A 25,880-nucleotide genomic window follows, 5' to 3' on the forward strand; every position below is an offset into this window, starting at 1 on the left:
GGGTGCCGCCATGACGGCGGAAGTAGCACCGTTGTCAGGCAGCCGTTGCCAGGCGCCGCGCTGCATGTCCCGCGCCGGGCGCGCGGACGCTAAGGCGGGAAGCTCGAGCGGCGCCATGGCCCGAGGTAGCGCGCGGCGGGCGCGGGTCCCGGGTTCCGGGGTTCCGGGGTCCAGGGTCGGCGGCCGGGGCGCTCAGGGCCCCCGCCTAGGCCCCGAGGCCAGAGTCCCCGCTCGGGCAGAGTACCGCCTGCCGGGCGCCCACCCTCGGGCTCCCGGAGCTTGGCTTCCCTCGGGCGCCCGGACTCGTCCCGCCCGCCTCGCTGGCGTTGGCGTCGCCGGGGAAGGCGCGGAGAGCCCTGGCCCCACCGGCTCCTGCCTGGTCCCCGAGGCCGGGCCCAGCTCCGCAGTGGCTCCGGCTCGCGGGGCTGGGCCCCCTGACGCCCGCCGCCCGCTCCCCGCAGCGTGGCAGCACCCGTTCCTCAACGTCTTCAGACACTTCCGTGTGGACGAGTGGAAGCGCTCCGCCAAGCAGGGGGACGTGGCCGTGGTGACGGTAGGCGGCCGGGGCTCGCCCGGAGCCCACACCCCTGCCCTGCCCCCGGGAGAACGGCCCCGCCCCCGAGGGGTCCCCTCGCCCCCGCTGCACTTCTCCTGGTTGCCGTCGGTGACGGTGACGCGGGCTCCCGCTTCTCCAGGACAAGACCCTGAAGGGCGCCGTGTATCGCATTCGGGGCTCAGTCTCTGCCGCCAACTACATCCAGCTGCCTAAGAACAGCACCCAGTCCCTGGGGCTGACCGGGCGGTACTTGTATGTGCTCTTTCGGCCCCTGCCCAACAAGCACTTCGTCATCCACTTGGATGTGTCCACCGAGGTACAGAGCCCGCGGCTGGGGGCTGCATGGGAGCCCCAGCACCCCTGCGGCCCGTCTCCTCAAGGCCCTGCTCCGTCCCCACAGGACAACCAGGTCATCCGTGTGTCTTTCTCCAACCTCTTCAAGGAGTTTAAATCTACGGCCACGCGGCTCCAGTTTCCCTTCGTCCTGGAGGCCAGGACACCCCAGAGAGGTGACACTGAGATGGGGTGTGAATGGTCCAGGACAGGCGGCTGGAGAGAGCTGGTGCAGGCCCAGGGAGGCTCCTCTGTGGCCTGGGGGACAACCTGGCGGGGGCACAAGCTCACAGTTCTGGGAGTCGGGCTGTCAGGATGGTGGGCGCTGACCCTGAGTGCCTGTCCTGCAGATCTGGTGGGTTTGGTCCCCCATGGAGCCCGCTGGACCTTCCTGCAGCTCGACCTGCAGGACATTCTCCTGGTTTACCTGAACCGTCGCTACGGCCATCTCAAGAGCGTCAGGCTGTGCGCCAGCCTGCTGGTCAGGAACCTTTACACCAGCGACCTGTGCTTTGAGCCTGGTGAGGGCCGCACCTGTGCTCCCCACTCCACGTCTCACCCATGCTGTCAGCCCTGGAGAGGCCCGAGTCCAGGGTGCTTAGGAAAGTACAGTATTCAAGCTGTGCTGTTTCTGAGCTCTGGCCAGAACCCCATCCCGGAGGCAGCCGGGGGGTGGGGTGGTGGCTGGGCTGGTGGTATGGCGGTGCCTTGGCAGGTGCCCCGTGCTCAGGTGGCCAAACAGCCTCCCTTGACCTGGAACAACCCTGCTCCTTGTAGCCATCTCTGGGGCCCCGTGGGCAAAGCTGCCCGTCACTCCTATGCCTCGGGAAATGGCTTTCCCTGTGCCCAAGGGCGAGAGCTGGCATGACCGCTACGTCCATGTCCGGTGAGTGGTTCTGCTTTTTTCCACGGCAGCCTTGGTGGTGGGAGGGTAGGTGGCCCTTGGGCCCCCAGACGCTGACTGTCCCTCTGCCTGCCAAGGTTTCCAAGCGACAGCTTGAAAGTGCCTTCCAAGCCGATGGAGAAGAGCGGTTCACCTCCTGAGGCAGGTGGGCCTGTGGGGTCAGCGGGGACCCAGGTTAAGGCCTGTAGGGCGCGTGGGGCTTGGTAGGAGAGGGGAGGGCTGGGAAAGGACCCAGTGGTGTGCTGGCTGCAGCTGGTGCAGGGACCCAGGGAAGGCTGTAGGTTGTCCGAGCTCCCAGAACCACATGGGTGAGAGGTCTGTGTGAGGGGTACCTAGGGGCCCCAAGCTTTCTAGCTGGAAGAGAAGGGTTTCAGGGCCTAGGGCGGAAGTGGGATGCTGGCTGTGGGTCCTGCAGAGCCTGTGAGGCTGGGCCACTTGCTGCTGCTTCTCCCCAGGCGTCACCTTCACCAGGGCTCTGCATAGCTCACCCCTGGGTCACTGGGGGTCTTTTCTCTGTTGTAGTCCTCCTGGGGCCGGGGCCACACCCTCTCCCTTGCCCAGTGGCCTCCAGCAAACCTGTGCGATTCAGTGTGTCTCCAGTGGTCCAGACACCCAGCCCCACAGCCGTGAGTATCCCCTTCGTCCTCTGAGTTGGGGTTGGGGCGTGATGGCCCAGAGCACTGATGGGCACTTGTCCCCCAGCAGTCCAGCCAGGCCCCCTTGGCACCCAGGCCCTTCCCAGAGGTCAGCCTGTCCCAAGAGCGCTCAGAGGCCTCCAACGCGGATGGCCCCCGTTTCCATAGCCTTGAGCCCTGGGCCCGGGTGAAGGCCTCTGACGTCCACACGGCTGCTGCCGGCACCCACGTGTTGACTCACGAGTCGACTGAGGTGCCTGTGGCCTTTGAGGATGCCGGCTCCTGCAAGGTGAGTGCCCATCCCACAGCAGGCGGGGTCCGGCAATGTGTGGGCCGGGGCAGCTGGTAGCCCGCCACGAGATGCATTCAGGACGGATGTGTCTCTGGCGATCTCTGATTCAACCTCCTGAGGCTGGTGGGAGGCAGCTTTGGGGAAGAATCTCTGTCCACAAAGAGTGAGGAAGGGCTTCTGCTCACCCCCAGTGCCCCAGCCCCAGGTAGTCTGTGGGGGACCCTGGAAGGTTTGGCAGTACAGCCGGAGTCCCAGCTTCCTTCCTAGCACACCAGCAGGAGCTACCCAGGACCAAGGCAGTCTTCTTGAGAGGCAGGACCCAGTTAGGGGTTGGCGGGGCCTAGAGTTGGTCAGGTGCATTCTGGGGGCCTGGCTGAGCCTTCCAGGGCCTTGATGTGAATGGCTGTTTCAGCGCTTCCTCCCGGACCCTATCCTGAGGCTCAAGGGCGTCATCGGCTTTGGGGGCCACAGCACCAGACAGGTGAGGCTCCTGTGGCTGTGTCCAGAGCAGCTCCTGTTGGCTGCCTTGAGCGCTGATATGGGACAGGGAGAAAGGAGAGACCTATGTCCTGTGGTGGCTGTGTGGGCTCCCGAGCCCCCTCGGCACAGCGGTCCTGTCCCCCTGCAGACTGCTGCTTCCCGCGTGCTCAGGCATCTGCCCCGCCCACAGCTGCTGTCACCTCCTGGTACCAGGGGGCTCTCAGGGTCACGGGCATCTCTTACTCACTGGCTGGGCTAAGTGCTCCCCCCGAAGACCCAGAGCTCTCACGTCTTTAGAGCTCTGATGGTCCAGACCAGCAGCGTGGGGCCAGGCTGTGGGCACAACCTGTGGGTCCCTGATGGGTGGCGAGGGCCTTCTAGGAGAGGAGCCCCATGGCAGAGGAGGTGGCCTTCCCCTCTGCCCCAGTGGCCTTGGGCCCTTGTCAGGCCCTGCTGGGTGCCTGCTCTGAGTGTTTGGGGGCCCTTTGGCTTTTTGTTATCCCCACCCCGGAGTTTCTTGCACTGGAGGCGGGGCTTAGAGGACAGGCGTCTGTGCGTGTGTGTACGCATGCCTGCTTGCGTGTTCCAGCTGTTCTTTTGACATCTGCAGCCTGTGACTCGTGTGTGTAGTGTGTGCAGGGTGTTTTCTCTTGTTCCTGGGTGGCTGTGTGCCCAGGTGTGTGTGCCAGGCCTGCCACCCCTCTCCCTCGGCTGGAGTGGGAGGTGAAGCTGACCTCCCAGCAGCCAGGAGGGGCCTGGCACAGCACCAGTCCTAAGCTCTGTGCCCCCTTGTGCCAGGCCCTGTGGACCCCAGACGGGACGGCTGTTGTATACCCCTGCCATGCGGTCATCGTCGTCTTGCTCGTGGACACGGGGGAGCAGCGCTTCTTCCTCGGCCACACAGACAAGGTGGGTGCTGCCCGGGCCCAGGGCAGCTCGCACCTGCAGCCTCTGCACCCTCCCTCACCCTTCTGCCTCCTAGGTGTCTGCCCTGGCGCTGGATGGCAGCGGTTCACTATTGGCCTCGGCCCAGGCAAGGACCCCCAGTGTGATACGGCTCTGGGACTTCCAGACCGGGCGGTGCCTGTGCGTGTTCCAGAGCCCAGTGCATGTCGTCTGCTCCCTCAGGTGGGCACAGGTCTGCCCCACGCAGGGGGTGGGGGTCAGCCCAGGCGACACTGACCATCTTCCCCCTGTTCATAGCTTCTCTGACAGCGGAGCCCTTCTCTGCGGGGTTGGCAAGGACCGCCACGGGAGGACGGTAACCGGGCCCTGGCCGGGGACTGGGGGCCGGGGGGGCCGTCCTGATGCACGCAGGCAGCTTGAAGGGTCTTGGTTTTCTGAACCTCCATCTCGTGCGATCCTGGGTCCCGGCTCTGTGCACTCCGGTGTTCATGCCGCCCACCTGCTCTCTACAGAAAGCACCAGCAGCTCACATTTCTCACGTGTCTTGGTTTATCGGCCATTGGAGTCGGTTTCAGTCAGCATTTACACGCCTTGCCTCGTTCTCTCTGCTGGTGATGCAGTTACGAGATTTTCACATGGCAGAGCCCCTGCAGCTACCCACGCTTGGGCATCAGTGGCACGTCCACACAGCCAAAGCGCCTGGCGTCTTGGTGGGGGCACTTTTTTAGAATACTTTTTTTTGAGGGAGGGCCTTGTTCTGTCACCTAGGCTGGGATGCAGTGGTGCAGTCACAGCTCACTGCAGCCTCGACCCCTCCCTGACCTCCCTGCCAGCTGGACTCAGGCCGTCTTCCTGCCTCGGCTTCCCAGACAGCTGGGCCACAGGCGTGGGCCACTGCACCTGGCTAGCGTTTTGCTTCTTTTTTTTTTTTTTTTTTTTTTTTGAGACGGAGTCTCGCTCTGTCACCCGGGCTGGAGTGCAGTGGCCGGATCTCAGCTCACTGCAAGCTCCGCCTCCCGGGTTCACGCCATTCTCCTGCCTCAGCCTCCCGAGTAGCTGGGATTACAGGCGCCTGCCACCTCGCCCGGCTAAGTTTTTGTATTTTTAGTAGAGACGGGGTTTCACTGTGTTACCCAGGATGGTCTCGATCTCCTGACCTCGTGATCCGCCCGTCTCGGCCTCCCAAAGTGCTGGGATTACAGGCTTGAGCCACCGCGCCCGGCCGCGTTTTGCTTCTTTAACTTTTTGTAGAGATGGGGTTTCATTACATTGCCCAGGCTGGTCTCAAACTCCAGGGTTCAAGCAGTCCTCCCACCTCAAGCCCCCCAAAGTGCTGGGATCACAGGCATGAGCCACTGTGCCCGGCCACGAGCTGCTTTTTATCTGCCTTCCAGCTTGCGGGTGGGTTTTTACTTCTCTGTGGATGGGATGCAGCACTCAGCATCGTGGGTCTCTGTAGTCGTCCCAAAGCTGCCACATGTCCGGGCGAGAAGATGGAGGGGCTGATTTCCTTCCACCCTACGCAGCCGCACGCTCAGAGGCTGGTCTCTGCGTGAGAGAAAAGCCACATCCAGGTGGGGCTCAGCTGGGCCTGGCAGAATCAAGGCGGCACTGACTGGCCCTGCTGTGCGGGCTCAGCCTGGGCTTGTTGCAGATGGTGGTGGCCTGGGGCACCGGCCAGGTGGGCCTCGGCGGTGAGGTGGTTGTTCTGGCAAAGGCGCACACTGACTTTGACGTCCAGGCCTTCCGGGTCACCTTTTTTGATGAAACCAGGTGATGCAGCTGCCCATCCACGATGCTGGGAGAGGGTCTAGGCCCAGAGTGGGGACCGGGTCCTGGAGTGGGGACTGCGGCCCGAGCACCTCCCCCTGGCTCGGGGACCGTCGTTCCCAGCCTTGGTTGTGCATCACGTCTCCTGGCAGGTCAGGGCACTGCGGGCTGCTGCGGTGCTCAGTTCTCATTCCTCGCAGGATGGCGTCGTGTGGGCAGGGCAGCGTGCGGCTCTGGCGGCTGCGTGGCAGGGCACTGCGTTCCTGCCCCGTGGACCTGGGGGAGCACCACGTGCTGCAGTTCACCGACCTCGCCTTCAAGCAGGCCCGGGACGGCTGCCCGGAGCCCTCGGCTGCCATGCTGTGAGCCCCTGCCCTTCCCCACAGCCTGCCCCAGCGTGGGGGCCCTGGTGCCTGGTACCCTGAGGGCCTTACCTCCCCTCTTGCCTTCTTGGGCAGCTTCGTGTGCAGCCGCAGCGGCCACATCTTGGAGATCGACTGTCAGTGCATGGTCGTGCGGCATGCCCGCCGCCTGCTCCCCACACAGACTCTGGGCGGCCCCCACCCGCAGAAGCAGACCTTCAGCACAGGTGAGAGGGCTCCTGCCATGTGGCGAGGGTGGCAGGGACACTGAGGTACTGACGCCCCCCCGCCCCCAGGGCCCGGCATTGCCATCAGCAGCCTCAGCCTCTCCCCGGCCATGTGTGCTGTGGGTTCTGCGGATGGCTACTTGCGGCTCTGGCCCCTGGACTTTTCCTCGGTGCTCCTAGAGGCAGGTGAGGTTGTAGGCACGCTCCTCCAACTCGGGAGAGCCTCGCCTGGATGCTGGGGCAGGGAAGGCCAAGTCCCTGGGGCTCTGCTGTCAGCCGCCCTGGCTCCTGGTTGCACGGGGAGCCACGGGGCCAAGCGACGTGTCCTGAGCCCTGGGGCGGCTGATGCCAGGGCGGCCCACAGGGCAGCCTCACGGAAGGGCTTGGTGGGCCATGGGTAGTGGGCGAAGCCCCTCAGCCTGGGTCCTGCCTAGCCTCGGAGTGGTGGTCTCAAGGGAGCTGCATCTTGCAGCCATGTGGAGCCCGGGACTCTGAGCAGCAGGGAGTGCATTTGCTGAGGTCTTGGGAACCTGAAGCCTGAGCAGTGGCTGCCCAGGGTTGGCTCTGGCATACCACTCACCCTGGGGTGGCCCTGGGAGGTCCCTGACCCCGCCCCACCCACAGAGCACGAGGGCCCCGTCAGCTCAGTCTGTGTCAGCCCCGACGGCCTCCGCGTGCTGTCCGCCACCTCCTCGGGCCACCTGGGCTTCCTGGACACGCCGTCCCGGGTGTACCACATGCTGGCTCGCTCCCACACCGCCCCAGTGCTGGCCCTCGCCACGGAGCAGAGGCGGGGACAGCTGGCTACCGTGTCCCAGGACCGCACTGTCCGCATCTGGGACCTGGCCACCCTGCAGCAGGTGCGGTTGGCAGGGGCAGCGCGGCAGGGAAGGCCAGGAGGTCGTGAAGCAGGGGTTTGTCAGCAGCGGTGAGGGGGGCCTATAGGGACCTGGTCTTTCCAGGCTGTGTCGGCCTGGTGGGTTTGGGCCTCCTGGAGAACCTCTGGGCCCTTGTGATCCCTGCCCTCCCCTCAGCATGGCCCCTGTCCCACAGCTGTACGACTTTACATCATCAGAGGAGGCCCCGTGTACCGTCACCTTCCACCCCACAAGGCCAATCTTCTTCTGCGGCTTTAGCAGTGGGGCTGTGCGCTCCTTCAGCCTGGAGGCCGCTGAGGTCCTGGTGGAACACACGTAAGTGTCCAGCCAGCCACCAGCCCCACGGAGACCCCGCGGTGGAAGCTGGGGTGGCCAGCCGGGGGTCATGTGCAGGATGGCCAGCGCTGGCCAGAGCCCCACCCTTTGCTGCCCCACGGGGACTTCCGTGGCCAGACTGGTTGGCTGGAGGTCGAGGGACCCTGTGGTTCTTGGGGCTTCACGTCCTAGCTGGGCTTTGGGGCTGGCGCCAGCGGGGTCCCTGTGTGTACTGCAGGTGCCACCAAGGAGCCATCACCGGCCTGACCGCCACCCCTGACGGCCGCCTGCTCTTCAGCTCCTGCTCCCGGGGCTCCCTGGCCCAGTACAACTGTGCAGACCCCCAGTGGCATGTCCTCCGAGTGGCAGGTTGGGCCCCCCGCAGCCGCTCCAGGGGACTCCTCCGGGCAGGAGAGGCCTGGGTCTGGTGCAGGCCAACACCTCGACACACGTGCCGGTTTCCTGGTCCACTGGCTGGGTCCTGTGGGGCGGCGCGGCTGCCTCAGTCACCTTGTCAAGGCGCTAAGATTGTGGTTTAGCATTCCCCGGCCCCCAAGGCCAGAGGTCAGCCCAGGTCTGTGCCCAGGAGGAGGCAGGCAGCCCAAGCTCCAGGTCAGCAGCTGGGGTCAGACCCAGCCACGGGCACCTGACCTGTCCTGCGGCCACCATAACTTGGGCCACCTGAGTGGTCACTTGTGACCACTGCTAGCCCACAGGGATTCCCAGCTCCCCTGGCAGCACCTGGCACCCACTGGCACCTTGGCGTTCCTCTGCCACTGTGACGCATCTGAGCTCCTGGGCTGGTGTTTCCCGAAAGTGGGGGCAGGGGTAGTGGCCTCCTTGGGCCCTGGCCACGTGTACCCCGGCGCTCCCTCCCCCCAAGCTGACCCCTGCCCCGCCCCATGTGGCCACAGCGGACATGGTATGGCCGGATGCCCCTGCGAGCCCCAGCACTCTGGCAGTCAGCAGGGATGGCCGCCTGCTGGCCTTCGTGGGACCCTCCAGGCACACAGTGACAGTCATGGGCTCGGCCTCCCTGGACGAGGTGAGTCTGCAGCCCTCCTGGGTCCAGGGAGACTGGGCCATGAAAGGCTGGCTGCAGGGGCAGGAGGGAGGTCACAGCCACTCGAGCAGGACCTAGGCCCTGTCCCGCCTCCTGTCACAGTACACATCAGCCATGTGGGGTCCAGGTGCGGCCAGGTTCCTGTACAGGGCAGGTGCTGCCTGGGTGCCGAGTGAGTGTCCCCGGGGCTTCCCTCCCAGGCCTGGCCCTGGGTGGCACCAGCTCTGCCTGGGGACCTGACTGTCGGCCACTTGCTGCTATCCCAGCTGCTGCGAGTCGACATCGGCACTCTGGACCTGGCCAGCGGCCGCCTGGACTCAGCCATGGCTGTGTGCTTTGGCCCTGCAGCCCTGGGCCACCTGCTGGTGTCCACCTCGTCCAACAGAGTCATGGTGCTGGATGCTGCGTCAGGCCGCATCATCCGGGAGGTGAGCCTCAGGGCTGCAGCCCGCCGACCTGGCCCTCCCTGTGCGGTCCAGGCCCGGCCTCTGTGCCTGCAGCCCCTCCAGCTGGGTGGGGGGCCATCGCCATACCCGCAACGAAGGGAGGCCCCAGGCTGCCAGCCACTTTCCTGAGACACAGCATTTCCCAAGAGCACTGTGTTCCAGCTGCCCGGTGTCCACCCTGAGCCCTGCTCCTCCTTGATGCTCAGTGAGGATGCCCGCTTCCTGCTGATGGCTGCTGGCCGGGCAGTCAAGGTGTGGGACTACACGACACAGGCCAACCCAGGCCCCCAGGTGTGTGCGTGGGGAGGCAGGTGGCTTTGGCCATCAGGAAAACCTCAGGTGGCCCGGGAGACCCCTGCAGGTGTGGGTGGGGGCAGGGAGAGCAGAAGGTGAGAGGTAAGAGTGAGCCTTCAAGGACCTCCTGTGCCTCCGGGGTCTCATGCTGTGTGGGGCTCACCACCCCCAGGGGCTGGGCACACGGCAGCATCCATGCCCTGCCTCAGGGTCCCTGCATGTGACGCCACTACCTCTAGGTGTACATCGGCCACTCGGAGCCTGTGCAGGCTGTGACCTTCTCTCCTGACCAGCAGCAGGTCCTCAGCGCAGGGGATGCCATCTTTCTCTGGGATATCCTGGCCACTACTGAGAGGCAAGTGTCTACTCTCAGCTGTGTCTGCTTAGGCCCCCCGGGCCTTCCTGAAACCCTCTTTCCTCCTTCTCCAGCGACCAAAGGTTCCCTGGGCCCTCCCCAGCCTGCGAGGCAGGTGAGTGGCTGTGCTCAGCAAGGGGGCAGGCGCTGCGCTGACTCTGGGGCTGGTCCTGTGTCTGCCCAACGGCCCTTCCTCTTCCTCCCCAAACATCACAGGGCTCCTTATTCCCCAGGCCTGGGCACAGGACAGCTAGAGGATGCTGCGTCCAGGGCCAGCGAGCTCCCCCGGCAGCAGGTCCCCAAGCCATCTCAGGCATCTCCACCACGGCTGGGCATTTGTGCCAGGCCTCCCGAAGGTGGCGATGGTGAGCAGCAGGGGTCCTGGGGGAGTGGGGGGATTCGGGTCTGAGGGCACAGGCCCAGTGACAGCAGGTGCTCATGCACGTCCAGCTCGGGTGCAGGTACCATCACTGCTCATCAGGTGGGACACAGTGGGGAGAGGGGACGTGGGCAGCTTTTCCTCTCTTCATTGGGCCCAGGCACCTTCACCACGTCGGATGAGGAAGGACCCTGTGAGGAGAGCCGTGACCCCGAGGGGTCACTGCTCACGGAGAAGGAGGCCGGCAGGGCTGGAGACAGGGCCTGGGCTGCGGCAGTGGGCTCCTGGGGGCTTGCCCTATCTCCCTGTTCCCCCAGCCAACCCTGTGAGCAGTGGAGGGCAGGGCAGGGACGATGGTGCCGGTGCAGGGGCCTGAGGGCGGTCGGTGAGTCCACCGTGTGAAGAGGCGAGGTCACCTGCCTGTGCCTGTGGCCGTGGCCTCTGCCCCACTGTGCATTCTCACTGTGTGGTAGACCAGGGCCTTGCGGGGAGACTCTGCGTGTAGTGTGTGGGGTCTCTGAAGAGCTACAGGGCAGTGTGATGTCACAGGCTCTGCCTCCTCCCTGCCAGGCACCAGCGACACCAAGAATTCGGGGGCCCCACGCACCACCTGCCCGGCTTCCCACAAGGCCTTCACACCTGCCAGGGCCAGCCGTGGCCCCCACTCTGCCAAGGTGGGGAGTGGTTTCTGGGAGCCCTCTTTTTCCCCAGCATGCACAGAGGCCCCCCCCCAGGGCTCCCCAGCACCTCCTCAGGGTTATTTTTGGTCTCCAAAGGTGATGCTCTGGCCTTCGGGCACCTGTCTCCTGGAGGCACCTTCATCCCGCACCCCCACCCCTGCCCTCCGCCAGCCTCCAGACGGGACCCTGTGGTGGCCTCCTGCTGACCCGCCTTCCCCTCTCATCCAGCAGCTGCCCTTGAGAGCCCCACGGGCCTGTGTCCCTCCTGGCCCTGGCACACCGAGTGCCCACACCTCCCACCCCTGCTTCCCCATCTATGCCCCTGGGTGCCCTCTGCAGCTGGCCTGGGTATGCCCCAAAGCAGCCTCCCATGTGCAGGCTTTGGAGCCCAGGTGGCCATGCTGGGCCCCAGCAGCATCCGGGTCTCCTTCCTTGCAGGGCACTTCCCTGCCTCCCGCCAGCAGTGAGTGGCTGCGTCTGAAGGCTGTCGTTGGCTACAGCGGGAATGGGCGGGCAAACATGGTCTGGAGGCCGGACACAGGTGGGGGCCCAGAGCTTACCCCCACCCCCAGTCCAGCTGTCTCGACCCCAAGGCCAGGCCCTGGCGGCATGTGAGCGCCAGCCATCAGTGTGGGGCTCTGTTCTCCCGGTAGCGCCTCCTGGCGCTCCAGCCCAGGTCCTGGGAAGCACTTTGGCTGCCGGGCGGTGGGGAGGGTGCGCCTGTGCCCGGGATGATGCTAACCCCTTGGCCCCGCCCTGCGGCTCGGCCAGGCCCCGCCCCTGCGTGGCCCCGCCCCCAGGCCCCGCCCTCTCTCCGCACAGGCTTCTTTGCCTACACTTGCGGCCGCCTGGTGGTGGTGGAAGACCTGCACTCTGGCGCCCAGCAGCACTGGCCCGGCCACCCTGCGGAGATCTCCACGCTGGCCCTCAGCCACAGTGCCCAGGTGCCCGCCTACGTTGCCCTCCTCACCCAGGACCACTGTGCCTGGCAGAACCCAGCTCCCGGACCAGTGCGGGCTCTCACCACCACAGACGGAGCCGATGGCCACCCCAGCCTCCACTCCAGCCAGAGCTGGCAGAGCTGAGGCGGGGCCAGCCGGCCGCGGCCTCCCCACTCACTGCATGTCCTCTTGCCTCTCTCGCCTGCCAGGTCTTGGCCTCTGCCTCGGGCCGCAGCAGCACGACTGACCATTGTCAGATCCGCGTCTGGGACGTGTCTGGTGGCCTCTGCCAGCATCTCATTTCCCACCATAGCACCACCGTGCTGGCCCTGGCCTTCTCACCAGATGACAGGCTTCTCGTCACATTGGGTCAGTGGTGGGGGGGTCAGAGGCCACAGGCTTCCCTAGACCCTGCGGGGGGGCTGCACCTGTGCACCTGACGCGGCTGCTGTGTGTCCTTCCCAGGGGACCACGACGGCCGCACCCTCGCCCTGTGGGGCACGGCCACCTATGACCTTGTGTCCTCCACCCGCCTCCCGGAGCCGGTGCATGGCGTGGCCTTCAACCCCTGGGACGCCGGCGAGCTCGCCTGTGTGGGCCAGGGCACTGTCACCTTCTGGCTCCTGCAGCAACGTGGGGCAGACATCAGCCTTCAGGTGCCAGGTCACCCGCTTGGTGTTTGGGCCCAGGGGTCGTTTTGTGGGGTGGAATCTGACTGGGCCCCGGGACACCACTGACCCATGGCTACTCGTACCCTGCCAGGTGCATCGAGAGCAGGTCCCAGAGACAGTGGGGGCTGGAGAGCTGACCTCGCTGTGCTACGGGGCACCCCCCCTGCTTTATTGTGGCACCAGCTCCGGCCAGGTCTGTGTCTGGGACACGCGTGCTGGCCGCTGCTTCCTGTCCTGGGAGGCAGACGATGGTGGCATTGGTGAGTGCCCTGCAGAAGCCCTGTGGCCCTCAGGACCCCTACCTGGGATCCTCAGAACCGGGGCAGAGGCCTCATCTCCAGCCCTGGCGTCCGGGCAGCCTTGTGACCCGGGGCCTCTGGGAGGGCAGCCGTGGCCCCTTATGGCTCCTCCTGCTCCCAGGGCTGTTGCTGTGTTCGAGCTCTCGATTGGTCAGCGGTAGCAGCACAGGGCGGCTTCGCCTGTGGGCTGTGGGGCCTGTGTCGGAGCTGAGGTGCAAGGGCTCGGGTGCCAGGTGAGCCCTTCACCCCCGTGTGTTTCAGCTGCAGGTGGGTGTTGGTGTCCCTGACCGGGGCTTGCAGCCAGTGCCCCCGGCTAGACTGCCCTGCAGACCAGCCGTCTGCTAGCTCCTCCGAGGGACAGGCTTGGGTGTGGCCTGGGCCTCGCTGGCTGCCATCGAGGACAGGCACCGGCCCAGAAGCCCCAGCTCCATGGGCTTTCTCTTCTCCGCCGGGAGGGCACAGCCAGGCCCCAAGACGTAATGCTGAAGGCCCTGCCTCAGCTGGGGACCCCGCTGGCTCTTGTCAGCCTTGAGACCCGCTGTTCTCTCCTCTCTCCTCCTCCCCTGCACCTTCAGGTCCAGCTCTGTGTTCATGGAACGCGAGCTGGTGCTGGACGGGGCTGTGGTGAGCGCCAGCTTCGATGGCAGCGTGGACATGGGCGTCGTGGGCACCAGAGCGGGCACGCTCTGGTTCATCAGCTGGGCCGAGGGCACTAGCACACGTCTCATCAGTGGCCACAGGAGCAAGGTGAGGGACTTCCAGCCTGGACAGAGGCAGGGCAGCCGAACCTGGCGCCCTCCTGCCTGCTGGCCCCATCTCCGCCAGCCCAGATTATTCCAAGTCCTGCGGTCAGTGGCTCACAGCGGCCGCCTTGGGGTTCACAGGAGGAAGGTTTTGGGTGTGCACGTCCCTCAGTGCCATCCCGGTTGTGTCTGCACCAGGGAGCCGCCTGGCAGGCCTTGCAAGTGTTCTCAAACCGTCCTTTCCATGCTATTGCTTTGAGTTTTTTGGTTTTGTTTTGTTTTGTTTTTTAATTGTCAAAGAAACCACATTAATCCGGGTGTGGGGGCTCACGCCCATAATCCCAGCACTTTGGGAGGCCGAGGCAGGCAGATCACCTGAGGTCAGGAGTTTGAGACCAGCCTGGCCAACATGGCGAAACTCTGTCTCTACTAAAAATACAAAAATTAGCTGGGCCTCCTGATGTATACCTGTAATCCCAGTTACTCTGGAAGCTGAGACAAGAGAATCACTTCAACCCAGTGGGCAGAGGTTGCAGTGAGCCAAGATTGCACCACTGCACTCCAGCCTGGGCGACAGAGCAAGACTCCATTTCAAAGGGAAGAAAAAGATTAAAAACCCCACATCGTCTGTCCCCGCACCTCCCATAGACTGGCTTTGCTGACTCAGTCTCGTGGGCTCAAGAGGTCAGGAGGCCGGGCGGCTACTGGGTCAAGTTCTGCTCTCTCTGGGTCAGATCTGGTCAGGTTCTGGTCGGTGTTGGGTCCAGTTCTGTAAGGCCCAGCTCTGTCCTGCAGCCTCCTTGTGCTGGAGCCATGTCTCCAAGAAGCACACAGCACTCACCTCTCTGGGACCACCTGGCCTGGAAGCTCCGTGGCCTCATGGGGTTGGGGCAGCCACCATGTCGCCCCCTCACCCACCAGCTGCAGCCTTAGGAGAGGTGGCCTCCTGGGCTGAATTGGGGCAGCAGGACAGGTGCTAGTCCTTCCCTGCTGGACCAGGTTTCTGGTGTGGCGTTGGTCCAGCAGCTGCGGCCACGGGCTTCCTCCTGTGGGTCTAAGAGCTCTGCGTGTGGTCACCTGGTCCCCACGGGGATTGATTGTTCCTTGATGCCAAGTCCCATCTTCCAGTTGTCCCTCGCTTCTTTCTTTAGACACCTGTCTTTAGTATTTGAAGATGACGATAGCCAGCAGAGGAAGTTGAGTGTGAGACGGGTGAGGGTTGTTTACCTTTCTGGCAGCAGGTTTGTTGAGGTATGGTTGTCAAAGCATGAGCTCTGTGCACTTCAGTAGGTGAGTTTCAGCATATTCAGCAGCTGTGGAACCAGAGGAAACCTTGTGTGTGCCTGTTCCTCGGTCACTCTCCGTTTCCCGCCTCCCCAGCCCCTGGCAACCACTGAGTGGCTTTCTGTGTCTAGATTTTCCCGTTCAGGATGTTCTGTAGGAACTGGCTCACCTGGCTTCTCTCCCCGAGTGTGGTTTCCAGGGTCATCCCGGCCGCTGTGTGTGCCAAGCCAGTCATTACTCTTTACGGCCAAATACTGTTCCATTGTATGGGTAGATCATGCGTGTGTCCACCCACCAGGGCCGGGAAATTCAGGTCCTGAGTCCGTGACCTGAGCCTGTGGTCGCTGGTGGCCTCCCTGTGATGTGGAAGTGTAAGGAATTCTGGGCCCCGCCTGTATGGTTCTGCCTGCGCCCGGACTTCACCATTTCCTTGCAGGGCCCAGGGCCCAGGGCCCCTCCTGGGGAGACAGACTGAGACGTCCTGGTCTGAGTCCCTGCAGTCCCTCATCGCTCAGCTGAACTGATTTTGTTTGCTTGTTTGAGATGGAGTTGCTTGTCACCCAGGCTGGAGTGCAGTGGCCGGATCTCAGCTCACTGCAAGCTCCGCCTCCTGGGTTCACACCATTCTCCTGCCTCAGCCTCCTGAGTAGCTGCGACTACAGGCGCCCGCCACCTCGTCTGGCTAGTTTTTTTTTGTATTTTTTAGTAGAGACGGGGTTTCATCGTGTCATCCAGGATGGTCTCAGTCTCCTGAGCTCGTGATCCGCCCGTCTCGGCTTCCCAAAGTGCTAGGATCACAAGCGTGACCCACCGCGCCCGGCTGAACTGATTTTCTTAATGAAGTGCATCGTGTTCTCACTTGCACGTAAAGTCCACATTTGGTGCCGGCTGTGTCGCTTCCTCTCACTAGTGAGTGGCACCTGTGTCTCTTTTCTGCCAGTACAGCAGTCCCAGCTGTCAGTGGCACCCACATAATAACACGTCTGCCTTTCCCCCCGATCGGCACGCAGCGGTTTTGGGAGGAGAAACGCGACTGCATGGCGTACTCACTGCAACCAGCAGCGTCTGTGCTTTTTTTTTTTTTTTTTTGAGACGGAGTCTTGCTGTGTGCCCCAGGCTGGAGTACAGTGGCGCGATCTCGGCTCACTGCAAGCTCCGCCCCCCGGGTTCACGCCGTTCTCCTGCCTCAGCCTCCCTAGTAGCTGGGACTACAGGCGCCCACACCACGCCCGGCTAGTTTTTTGTTTTTTTTTAAGTAGAGACGGGGTTTCACGGTGTTAGCCAGGATGGTCTCGATCTCCTGACCTTGTGATCCGCCCACCTCGGCCTCCCAAAGTGCTGGGATTACAGGCTTGAGCCACCGCGTCCGGCGCGTCTGTGCTTTTGACCTCGTTCCGCAGCCTGCTAGGGACACACGGCCACACTGCTGTGTTTGAGGTGCCGTCAAAACAGCTTTCTCCTCAGTATCCCACCGAGTTTGACTGGCTAGTAGGCTTGCTTTGGTTTGGACTCACCCACATCTAGCGCAGGGACGCACACGGGAGGCCGGAACTGCTCCTTTTCGCCATGTGGAGTTGGCCGGGGCCAGAGGCACATGCTCTGGTTTGGACAGCCCGGCCCTGGGGGCTGGAATAGGAAATGCCTGTGTGCCTTTCCCCTGCCAAGCGGCCAACACCCCCAGCTTAGCTACGGCTTCCCTCAGGTGAACGAGGTGGTCTTTGGCCCCGGGGAGTCCCACTGTGCCACGTGCGGTGAGGACGGGAGTGTGCGGGTGTGGGCCTTGGCCAGCATGGAGCTTGTGATCCAGTTCCAGGTGCTGAACCAGGTGTGTGGGGAGTGCCCAGGCTGGGGATGGGGTGAGGGCCTGCTCGCAGGGGGCCTGGCGTGGGTGGGGCCGCTGTATCCTCCCTCTGGCCTGAGTGTGTGTCCCCAGGACCCCTGTGAGTGCTGAAGTTTCCCCACTGTGGGTCCCCAGAGCTGCCTCTGCCTCGCATGGAGCCCCCGGTGCTGTGGCCGCCCTGAGCAGCAGCGGCTAGCGGCAGGCTATGGCGACGGCTCCCTGCGCATCTTCAGCGTCTCCCGGACAGCCATGGAGCTCAAGATGCATCCCCACCCGGTGGCACTGACCACTGTTACCTTCTCCACCGATGGTGAGGAGTTGGCTGTGTGGGGGATGGTGCCGTCCTCACCTGGCCCAGGTCCAGTCTCTGGGCTGGGGGCTCACGGGGTGACGGTGTGGTCCCAGGTCAGACTGTCCTCTCTGGAGACAAGGATGGGCTCGTGGCTGTGAGCCACTCCCGCACAGGGATGACCTTCCGTGTGCTGAGTGACCACCAGGGCGCCGCGATCTCTACCATCTGTGTCACCCGGAAAGAGGTAAAGCAGCCCCAAGAGCCAGGGAGCAGGGGCCGGGGTGCTGGGGGGGGCAGGCACCATCTTGGCAGAAGGCACATATCGGCCTTCACCCACTCCATTCCCAGTGTGAAGACTTAGGGGTGGAGGGCACAGACCTATGGCTGGCTGCCAGTGGGGACCAGCGGGTCAGCGTCTGGGCCTCCGACTGGCTGCGGAACCGCTGTGAGCTCGTGGACTGGTTGAGTTTCCCAATGCCTGCCACCACGGAGGTAAAGCATGCTCCTGGCACTGTAGGTAGGGCTAGCGCCCATCCACCCCACCACAGCATGCTGTGCCTTTGCAGACTCAGGGCCACCTGCCGCCCTCCCTCGCTGCCTTCTGCCCCTGGGATGGGGCGCTGCTGATGTACGTGGGCCCTGGCTTTAACAAGGAGGTGATCATCTACGACCTCTCCCAGAAGCAGGTACATGCACCTGCTGCTTGTCACCGGAGCCCCAGGGATCCAGCGTGGTGGGTGGGACCTGGCTGAGTCCTGAGCCCACAGGCCTGGAGCCTCACGCTGGCTGCCCACAGGTGGTGGAGAAGATACCACTGCCCTTTTTTGCCATGTCCCTGAGCCTGTCCCCGGGGACCCGCCTCCTGGCTCTTGGCTTTGCTGGTGAGTACTGGTGGATGTAGTTTGGGCCCGTCTTAGGTGGGGGCCATGTAGGCTGACTGGTGCCCTGCTCCATGACAGGTGCCTCACCTGTGCCTGGGCTCCTCGTCTCTGGGGTAGGGTGAAGACACCTGCCCTAGAGAGGGTCCCGGGGTCAGGAGATGATGAGGCCGGTGAGGAACCAGGTACAACGCCCAGCACAGGGCCTGAATGCAGGGTGGCAGCGACTTTTAAGGAGAGACCCGGCCCAGCTGCGGGCCGACAGCCTGGCAGTGATGGGCCCCCTAGTCCTAGTGGCACGTGGAGGGCACAGCCAGGAGCCCTTGTAGCACCGGCTCCCCCGACCAGCATCACGCCCAGTGGGGACAGTCCGGGTGGGTTGGGGGAGCCTTCTGCGTGCTGCCTGGCCCTGACCCTGGCCCACCTGCGCCATGTGCCCACAGAGTGCATGCTGAGGCTGGTAGACTGTGCCACGGGGACTGCGCAGGACTTTGCTGGCCACAACAATGCAGTGCACCTGTGCAGGTTTACACCGTCTGCCAGGCTGCTCTTCACGGCCGCCTGCAACGAGATCCTGGTGTGGGAGGTCTCCGGCCGCTGAGATGCAGCAGGGACTATGGTGCTGCGTGTCACGGCTGGTACCTGGACACAAGCTTGGCAGAGAAGCCAGGTGGTCAATGGCCTCATGCTGGGACAGGCCAGGATTCATGTAAATCGTCTGGACAAAGCTGTTGTGAATTTGGCGATCTGAAAATACTTTAATCTGTTGCCCTTTTGCCTAAGCAATTTTTAATATTGCTATCTTGTAATAAACATGGGCATTTATTGCATTATTGCTGCATTGTTGCACCGGCTGTCTCTGGTCACTCCTGGCCTGAGCTCAGCCTCTGCCTGTCCCTTAATCGGCTGTTTGTCAAGGCTCCTGTAGTGCCCTGAAGCAATGACCGGTCGGCCCGCCAGGGTTGGCCTGGCGCCGGGAGCCTGCGCTGCCTGCAGTGCCCGGCGCGTCCACGTAGTGGCGCCGCCGCACATCCTGGCCGCTCTGGCCCGCCCGGCTCGCTTGTGCGGCTGTGCTGGCGGGGCCGGAAGTATGGGGCCAGCGCGGGGCCGAGTACCGGAAGTGCGGGGCGGGCGCGGGGGCAGAGCGAAAGCCTGAGGACCGGGTCGGGGCCGGGTTCCGGGGCCGGGAGCGGATCGGGGCGACAGCCATGAGGCGGGACGTGCGCATCCTGTTACTGGGCGAGGGTAGGCGCCGGGCCGGGGGTCTCGGAGCTGCGGCGGCCGGGGCGCGAGGTGAGGGTCTCGGGGGTCGGGGGGCGCCTTGACCTTGGTCCCCGCGCTGACCGCCCTGCCCCGCGCAGCCCAGGTGGGGAAGACGTCGCTGATCCTGTCCCTGGTGGGCGAGGAGTTCCCCGAGGAGGTGAGGGGCGCGCCCGCCGCGGGGGTGGGAGCGGGCCCAGCCGGGGGTCCCTGGTGAGCGCGCGGGTCCCTTGCAGGTCCCTCCCCGCGCGGAGGAGATCACGATCCCCGCGGACGTCACCCCGGAGAAGGTGCCCACTCACATCGTGGACTACTCAGGTAGCGGCCGTAGCCTCCCGGGGGCCCGGCCCGGAGCGGTCCGGCGGGCCTGCTGGGTCTGCAGTGGGGTCTCTTCCTCCCCCTAGAAGCCGAGCAGACGGACGAGGAGCTGCGGGAGGAGATCCACAAGGTACCCGTGGTGCGCGGGACGAGGGAGGGGCTGGGCGCGGGCTCGGCCTAATCCGCTTCGCTGGCTGGGGGATTGGACTGAGGTGCTCAGAGTGTCCTTGGCCCTGATCGTTCTGTGACCTCAGCACTGAGGGTTGTTGGGGCCCCCACAGCGCACCCCGCTGGGAGCCGGCACCGCTCAGTCCAGCGGTGCTCCAGGGATAACAGGGCCCTTCCCCGCGGGCTGTCCCTGCCTCCTGCCCAGGTGGCAGCAGCGTTTGCTCTTTCTGTGGGCTCTGTGTGCGCCACCTGCCCCTGCTGTGTACTCCAGCCCACCGCCCCGGCCTCCGGGCACCCGGAGCTCCTAGTACCAGAGCACGTGTGCCGGGGACATCCCAGGCGAGGGCGCAGGCCACAGCCACCCAGGCCAGCCACCTGGCAGACCCTACTGCCAGCGCCCCTCACTGCGGTCCTGTCACTCTGCAGGGAGGGGGGAGGCAGGGGCCAAACAGCGGCTGTCTTGCAGGGTGTAGTGTTGCAGGTGTGGCCGTGTCTGTCCTGAGCCCTCTACTGTAAGGGTCTTGCCAGCCACGGCTACGCTGCTGGGGCCTGGTGGCCCTGCACTGGCAGTGGGTGGGGAAGAGGGTTCTCTGAGGGTTCAGCAGCAGCTGCCAGTGTGACACGGGGCAGTGCCTGCTCTGCCAACACCAGGCTGGAGGCAGGTTTTAGGGAAGGCTGGGCTTTCCCGGCCTCAGCTGCAGTCATGCTACCTGTGGGCGTCTGGGGCCTCCTGGAGCCTTGAGATGGCATGGAGTGGCCAGGATCGTCAGCGGTGAGCCAACAGCCCTGTCACCCACGCCTCGTCACTGTTCCCTCAGGCAAACGTGGTGTGCGTGGTGTACGACGTCTCTGAGGAGGCCACCATTGAGAAGGTGAGCCCTCAGTGCAGACCCCAATGGCAGAGACACAGTGGCCCCTGGTGGACCCTCAACCCGTGGCCAGTGCCATCTCTCACAGCATTTTGGGGAGCACAGGCTCTCTCCTGTGATCCCACTTCCCCCCAGAGGGTGTGGGACGGCCCCATTCTGAGCCATTTAGGCCAGCAGCCCTCTTTCTTCTCCAGTTTCCAACCCCCAGGGGGAACCTCAGAGGGCCTGCGTCAGAGGCTGCCCTGGGCTCGGGCCCCAGTGATCTTGGGGGTGCTTGGGAGCCACTGGGGTTGTACAGATGAGGCTGCACCTGCTGCCTGCCTTCTCCCACCAGCTTTGTTCCTGTGGCCGGGACTTGGGCCGTCAGTGGGCCTTGACCTCCCGCTTCTGCTCTCTCCGAGCCAGGCTTGAGCTCCAGCTGGGAGCCATGTGCCCACGGGCAGCCTCACCTCACAGCCAGGCTTTGCTTTTCAGATTCGAACTAAGTGGATCCCACTGGTGAATGGGGGGGCCACGCGGGGGCCCAGGTAATGAGGGGGATGTGGAAGGGGCTGGGACCCCCGGCTTCCCTGCCCCTGGTGACCATGGGCCTTCAACCCAGGGTGCCCATCATCCTAGTGGGCAACAAGTCAGACCTGCGGTCGGGGAGCTCCATGGAGGCCGTGCTCCCCATCATGAGCCAGTTTCCTGAGATTGAGACCTGCGTGGAGGTCAGTGGGTCTCGGCTGAGGGGCTGAGCTGGGGGCAGGGCCTCCTTCATGCCTCATGTCCTCGGTCGGTTCCCCGGGGCATGCCCCTGAGTCTGTTCCCGCTTTCCCAGTGTTCAGCCAAGAACCTGAGGAACATCTCAGAGCTGTTCTACTACGCCCAGAAGGCTGTCCTGCACCCCACAGCCCCCCTCTATGACCCTGAGGCCAAGCAGGTGAGCACTGGCTGGGGCCCCACACACTGCTTCCCCAGGGGCCTGGGGGGTGCTGGGTTGGGTGGCGTGGTGGGTGGGCACGGGCCGCCTGAGGGTGCTGAGCCAACATCCCCACAGTTGAGGCCCGCGTGCGCCCAGGCGCTGACACGCATCTTCAGGCTCTCAGATCAGGACCTGGACCAGGCGCTCAGTGACGAGGAGCTCAACGCCTTCCAGGTGTGCCCCCGCCCCACCCTCGGTGCCCAGCCCCCTCGAACCTCCGCTGCTGTTAGTGACCGGAACGGGCCGTCTCCGGGTAACTGGCTGACTCCCAGCAACGTTCTCTCGGAGGCAGAAATCCTGCTTCGGGCACCCCCTGGCCCCGCAGGCCCTGGAGGACGTGAAGACGGTGGTGTGCAGGAACGTGGCGGGCGGCGTGTGGGAGGACCGGCTGACCCTGGATGGTGAGGCCGGGTGCCCACCTGTGCCTGGGGAGTGTGGGGAGGGTGCTGTGCCTGGTGCTCCCCCTGCTCTGTCTCGGTGCAGGTTTCCTCTTCCTGAACACGCTCTTCATCCAGCGTGGCCGGCACGAGACCACATGGGCCATCCTGCGGAGCTTCGGCTACAGCGACACACTGGAGCTGACGGCCGACTATCTCTTCCCTCCGTGAGTGGCGCTGGGGTCGAGGCCTACCCTCCCTGAGGGGAGGTCTCACTCAGCAGGCCGTCTGGCGTAGTGCCCTGCCTGGCTGTGCTCTGAACCCCTCAGCATCCACAGAGCTCTTTGTCAGGTGGGGGCTGGCCCCTTGCCAATCCCGCATGCGTGACTTGCTCACCCTGCTGGGGTCAGCAGCTTGGGCTGTGGCCTGGGGGCCTCAGCCAGGCCTCCCACGTGCTGGAGTCAGATAGGCACCCTCCTCCCCATCGCAGCTGCAGGGTTGGGGGCGTACAGGAGCCTCTGGGTCCTATAGGGAGGGTCCGACTGCACAGACGGGGCCGGCAGGGTGACAGAGGTGCTGGGCGTGGTGGCGCAGAGTCTCCTGGGAACCGGATGGGCTGTCGCCTCCCCGCAGGCTCCACGTGCCCCCCGGCTGCAGCACTGAGCTCAACCACCTTGGCTACCAGTTTGTGCAGAGGGTGTTTGAGAAGCACGACCAGGTGAGAGCATGGCGACGCCCCCGCCCCCGCCCCTCGCCGGCACACATGCCACCGCTTCCTTCCTCCTGCAGGACCGCGACGGCGCCCTCTCGCCCATGGAGCTGCAGAGCCTCTTCAGTGTGTTCCCAGCAGCCCCCTGGGGCCCCGAGCTCCTGCGCACAGTCCGCACAGAGGCCGGCCGGCTGCCCCTGCATGGATACCTCTGCCAGTGGACGTAAGCGTGGCCCACACCACACCCTCCCGCTGCGCCACCCTCCCCACCGTAACACTGTGTCTCCCGCCCGCCCCCAGCCTGGTGACCTACCTGGACGTCCGGAGCTGCCTCGGACACCTGGGCTACCTGGGCTACCCCACCCTCTGTGATCAGGACTCGCAGACTCGTGCCATCACAGGTGGGCATCCACCTCCCTGGACCTGGGCCCAGCATCCTGGCGGCCGTCCTAACCTGTGTCCATCCTCACAGTCACCCGTGAGAAGAGGCTGGACCAGGAGAAGGGACAGACGCTGCGGAGCGTTCTCCTATGCAAGGTGGTGGGGGCCCGTGGAGTGGGCAAATCTGCCTTCCTACAGGCCTTCCTAGGCCACGGCCTGGGGGTAAGCACCCTAGACCCCCCACCCCCACCCCAGGGGCTCCAGGTGCGGGGCAGGGCAATCTGGGGGGCGCTGGAGCCAGCGAATGTCGGGACCTCACCTCCCTCAGCACCAGGACACGAGGGAGCAGCCTCCCGGGTACACCATTGACACGGTGCAGGTCAACGGACAGGAGAAGTACTTGATCGTGAGTGCTGGGGCGGCATGGCCTGTGCCTGAGGGTGGACCCAGGGACACCCGGGCCTGCTTGGCAGAGCTGGCCCAGCACGGCCCTAGGGGGACCGAGCCCAGGGACCCTCCCTAAGGCCACTGTCTGTCCCAGCTGTGTGAGGTGGGCACAGATGATCTGGCCACGTCGCTGGACGCCGCCTGTGATGTTGCCTGCTTGATGTTTGATGGCAGTGACCCAAAGTCCTTTGCACATTGTGCCAGCGTCTACAAGGTGGGGCCCTGCAAGGGCCACATGGCCACGGGGCAGGGTCTTTCCCCCCAGGGGTGCCTCGGCCACCCCAGACTGTACCTCATACTGCTCTCTGCCCACAGCACCATTACATGGACGGGCAGACCCCCTGCCTCTTCGTCTCCTCCAAGGCTGACCTACCCGAAGGTGGTGTGCCGGTTGGCCCATCGCCAGCCGAGTTTTGCCGCAAGCACCGGCTACCAGCTCCTGTGCCGTTCTCCTGTGCTGGCCCAGCCGAGCCCAGCACTGCCATCTTCACCCAGCTTGCCACCATGGCCACCTTCCCGTGGGTACCCGGCAGCACAGCCCTGGGGACTGGCAGCGTCTGTCATCTGGGCAGTGGGCAGCTGTGGTGTCAGGCCTGGAAATGGGGCCAGAGTGACGGACGGGGTGGAGCTTTGTGTGACAGAGGGAGCCAGTGTCCAGACGTGCTCCTCCAGGGCCTGGCCTCTGCCGGCTGTGCCTCTGGTCTGGGAACCTGGCTCTGAGGCCCTGTGAGTCCAGGACATGGGAGGGTGCCCAGCAGCAAGCCAGGGACATGTGCCTGAGGCATCTGCAGATGATCCTTTTCTCTTGCAGACATTTGGTCCACGCAGAGCTGCATCCCTCTTCCTTCTGGCTCCGGGGCCTGCTGGGGGTTCTCGGGGCCGCCATGGCCGCAGTCCTCAGCTTCTCGCTCTACAGGGTCCTGGTGAAGAGCCAGTGAGGCCCCTGGTACCTAAGTCCCCTCCCCTGACGGTGTGGCTCACTGCTGGGGCTCTGCAGGGGCAGCACAGCTGGGGTGCAGGCCAGGCTGCCACTCTGGGAATGCCCTTCTGCCCGGACTTTTTGTTTCTGAAGGCAGTCGGTCTGCAGCAGGGCCTCAGGCTGCCATGCACTGTCCTGGCTCCTGCCAGACCCCCAGGGTGGGCTGTGGCAGGTGGCTGAGCAGGAGCTCCCGAGTGCTGGCCACCACTGTCAGGGGTTGCCCACCTCTGGGCATCATGTGTGTTGGGCTGGGGACCACAGGTGTGGGAGCCGGTGACCCCAGACCCGGAATTCTCAGGGCTCTACCCCCCTTTCCTGATCCTGGGTGGCCAGTGGGTGTGAGGAGGGCTGGAAGGCAGAGCTTTGGGCCAAAAGCAGGCATTGGGGGGGTTCCCCCCTCAAGTTTGGAGCTATTTCTGTGATTGCAGCAGGAACTGGAGGTTGGGTTCCTGATTAAACTTCACTGTGTCTTTTCCATCTGGGATCCCAGTCTCTCTGAAGACAACTTGCCTTGATTCAACCTAGAATGTGTTCTTTGTCTTCATGTGGGCTGGAAATGCCACCCCTTCCTTCGTCCCTGGGTCACTGTCCTGAGGTCTCAGGCATGTGCATATGGCCTCTGGAAGGTCCACTCTGGGCCGCTGTGGCCTGGGAGCCAGTGTCCCTGGAGGTCTTGCGGTCTGGGAGTAGGAGCTCACTGCATGAGGACGGTGTGTGCCCGGCATGGATTGGGGGGCACCGGTACCTGAGATGTTTTCCTGATAGCCCCTTCTGAGGGTCCAGTGTGCCCCGGCACTGCCCGCCCACTCCCCAGAGTGTCCTGTCAGCCTTGCTGAGCTGCGCCAAGAACCTGGGCTTGTGTGACCATATGTGGTCACCGCCTGCCACAGAGCAGGGTGACCCTGGGGCCCTGACCCAAGGGAGGGAGGCAGGATGGACCAGAAGGAGGGACAGGCTGGGATTTGAGTCCAGATACCTGCTTCTCGGGACCCAGGGCATGGCCTTCCCAAAGTCACCCAGACACATGTCGGAAGGCCTGGTCCCCACCTCCAGTGTCTGCCTTTAGGGAGTGGCAGGTGGGGCTCCCTCCCAAGTCGTGGCCCATGCGGGCCCTGCCTTGGAGCTTGTGGCATTGGCCCCTGAGGTACCTACCGCCTGATGCTATTTGAGCCCGCTGTACCCCACGGCCTGCCTTCTGGGACCACTGCAACCCTAGGAGGAGCCCTCTGAGTGGCTCTTGGAGGAGCTGCCATAGGCACATGTATCTTTTTTTTTTTTTTTTTGGAGACAAGAGTTTCACTCGTTGCCCAGGCTGGAGTGCAATGGCGTGATCTCGGCTCACTGCAACCTCTGCCTCCCGGGTCCTGGTTCAAGCAGTTCTCCTGTGTAGCTGGGATTACAGGCACGTGCCACCACACCCAGCCAATTTTAGAGACCAGGTTTCATCATGTTGGCCAGGCTGGTCTCCAACTCCTGACCTCGTGATCTGCCCGTCTCGACCTCCCAAAGTGCTGGGATTACAGGTGTGAGCCACCGCGCCCGGCAGTCACACGTGTTTTATCTGTCACCTCCATTGTGGAGGGGT

The 25,880-nt window shown here is 64.2% G+C and overlaps 2 protein-coding genes across 66 annotated transcripts; both read left to right on the forward strand.

Annotated features, from left to right (window-relative positions):
- Positions 1-7: 7 nt before the first annotated feature.
- WDR90 (WD repeat domain 90) lies at positions 8-18,653 on the forward strand. 16 transcript variants are annotated; one of them, XM_077984780.1, is made up of 42 exons: positions 8-125; positions 462-553; positions 696-872; positions 957-1,065; positions 1,240-1,410; positions 1,667-1,775; positions 1,871-1,938; positions 2,316-2,419; positions 2,496-2,717; positions 3,133-3,201; positions 3,999-4,109; positions 4,183-4,328; positions 4,404-4,461; positions 5,761-5,879; positions 6,077-6,238; positions 6,335-6,465; positions 6,535-6,651; positions 7,090-7,325; positions 7,519-7,658; positions 7,897-8,027; positions 8,573-8,703; positions 8,988-9,149; positions 9,330-9,458; positions 9,701-9,816; positions 9,891-9,931; positions 10,050-10,181; positions 10,356-10,580; positions 10,766-10,869; positions 11,314-11,416; positions 11,698-11,819; positions 12,026-12,185; positions 12,282-12,472; positions 12,579-12,747; positions 12,908-13,019; positions 13,362-13,533; positions 16,516-16,638; positions 16,789-16,963; positions 17,059-17,189; positions 17,294-17,437; positions 17,512-17,631; positions 17,742-17,826; positions 18,267-18,653. In XM_077984780.1, exons 1-42 carry the CDS (start codon positions 11-13, stop codon positions 18,422-18,424), a joined length of 5,592 nt encoding a protein of 1,863 aa, XP_077840906.1. In that variant the 5' UTR covers positions 8-10; the 3' UTR covers positions 18,425-18,653. The 16 variants fall into 16 exon arrangements, with proteins under 16 accessions (XP_077840906.1, XP_077840907.1, XP_077840899.1 ...); XM_077984781.1 differs by having other exon boundaries at positions 2,499-2,717; XM_077984773.1 differs by having other exon boundaries at positions 8-553.
- A 311-nt stretch (positions 18,654-18,964) lies between these two features.
- Positions 18,965-24,772, forward strand: RHOT2 (ras homolog family member T2). 50 transcript variants are annotated; one of them, XM_077984899.1, is made up of 20 exons: positions 18,965-19,068; positions 19,185-19,243; positions 19,320-19,401; positions 19,488-19,531; positions 19,775-19,908; positions 20,388-20,441; positions 20,913-20,965; positions 21,040-21,148; positions 21,259-21,360; positions 21,478-21,576; positions 21,695-21,803; positions 21,886-22,006; positions 22,413-22,497; positions 22,569-22,711; positions 22,789-22,889; positions 22,961-23,091; positions 23,198-23,275; positions 23,411-23,530; positions 23,632-23,834; positions 24,128-24,772. In XM_077984899.1, the coding sequence occupies exons 8-20, from the start codon at positions 21,092-21,094 to the stop codon at positions 24,252-24,254; spliced, it is 1,476 nt and encodes a 491-aa protein (XP_077841025.1). In that variant the 5' UTR covers positions 18,965-19,068; positions 19,185-19,243; positions 19,320-19,401; positions 19,488-19,531; positions 19,775-19,908; positions 20,388-20,441; positions 20,913-20,965; positions 21,040-21,091; the 3' UTR covers positions 24,255-24,772. The 50 variants fall into 50 exon arrangements, with proteins under 50 accessions (XP_077841025.1, XP_077841023.1, XP_077841016.1 ...); XM_077984897.1 differs by having other exon boundaries at positions 21,057-21,152; positions 21,266-21,360; XM_077984890.1 differs by having other exon boundaries at positions 21,057-21,148.
- The last annotated feature ends 1,108 nt before the right edge of the window (positions 24,773-25,880 follow it).

This window comes from Macaca mulatta, chromosome 20, assembly GCF_049350105.2.
Source record: "Macaca mulatta isolate MMU2019108-1 chromosome 20, T2T-MMU8v2.0, whole genome shotgun sequence".
NCBI lineage: Eukaryota > Metazoa > Chordata > Mammalia > Primates > Cercopithecidae > Macaca > Macaca mulatta.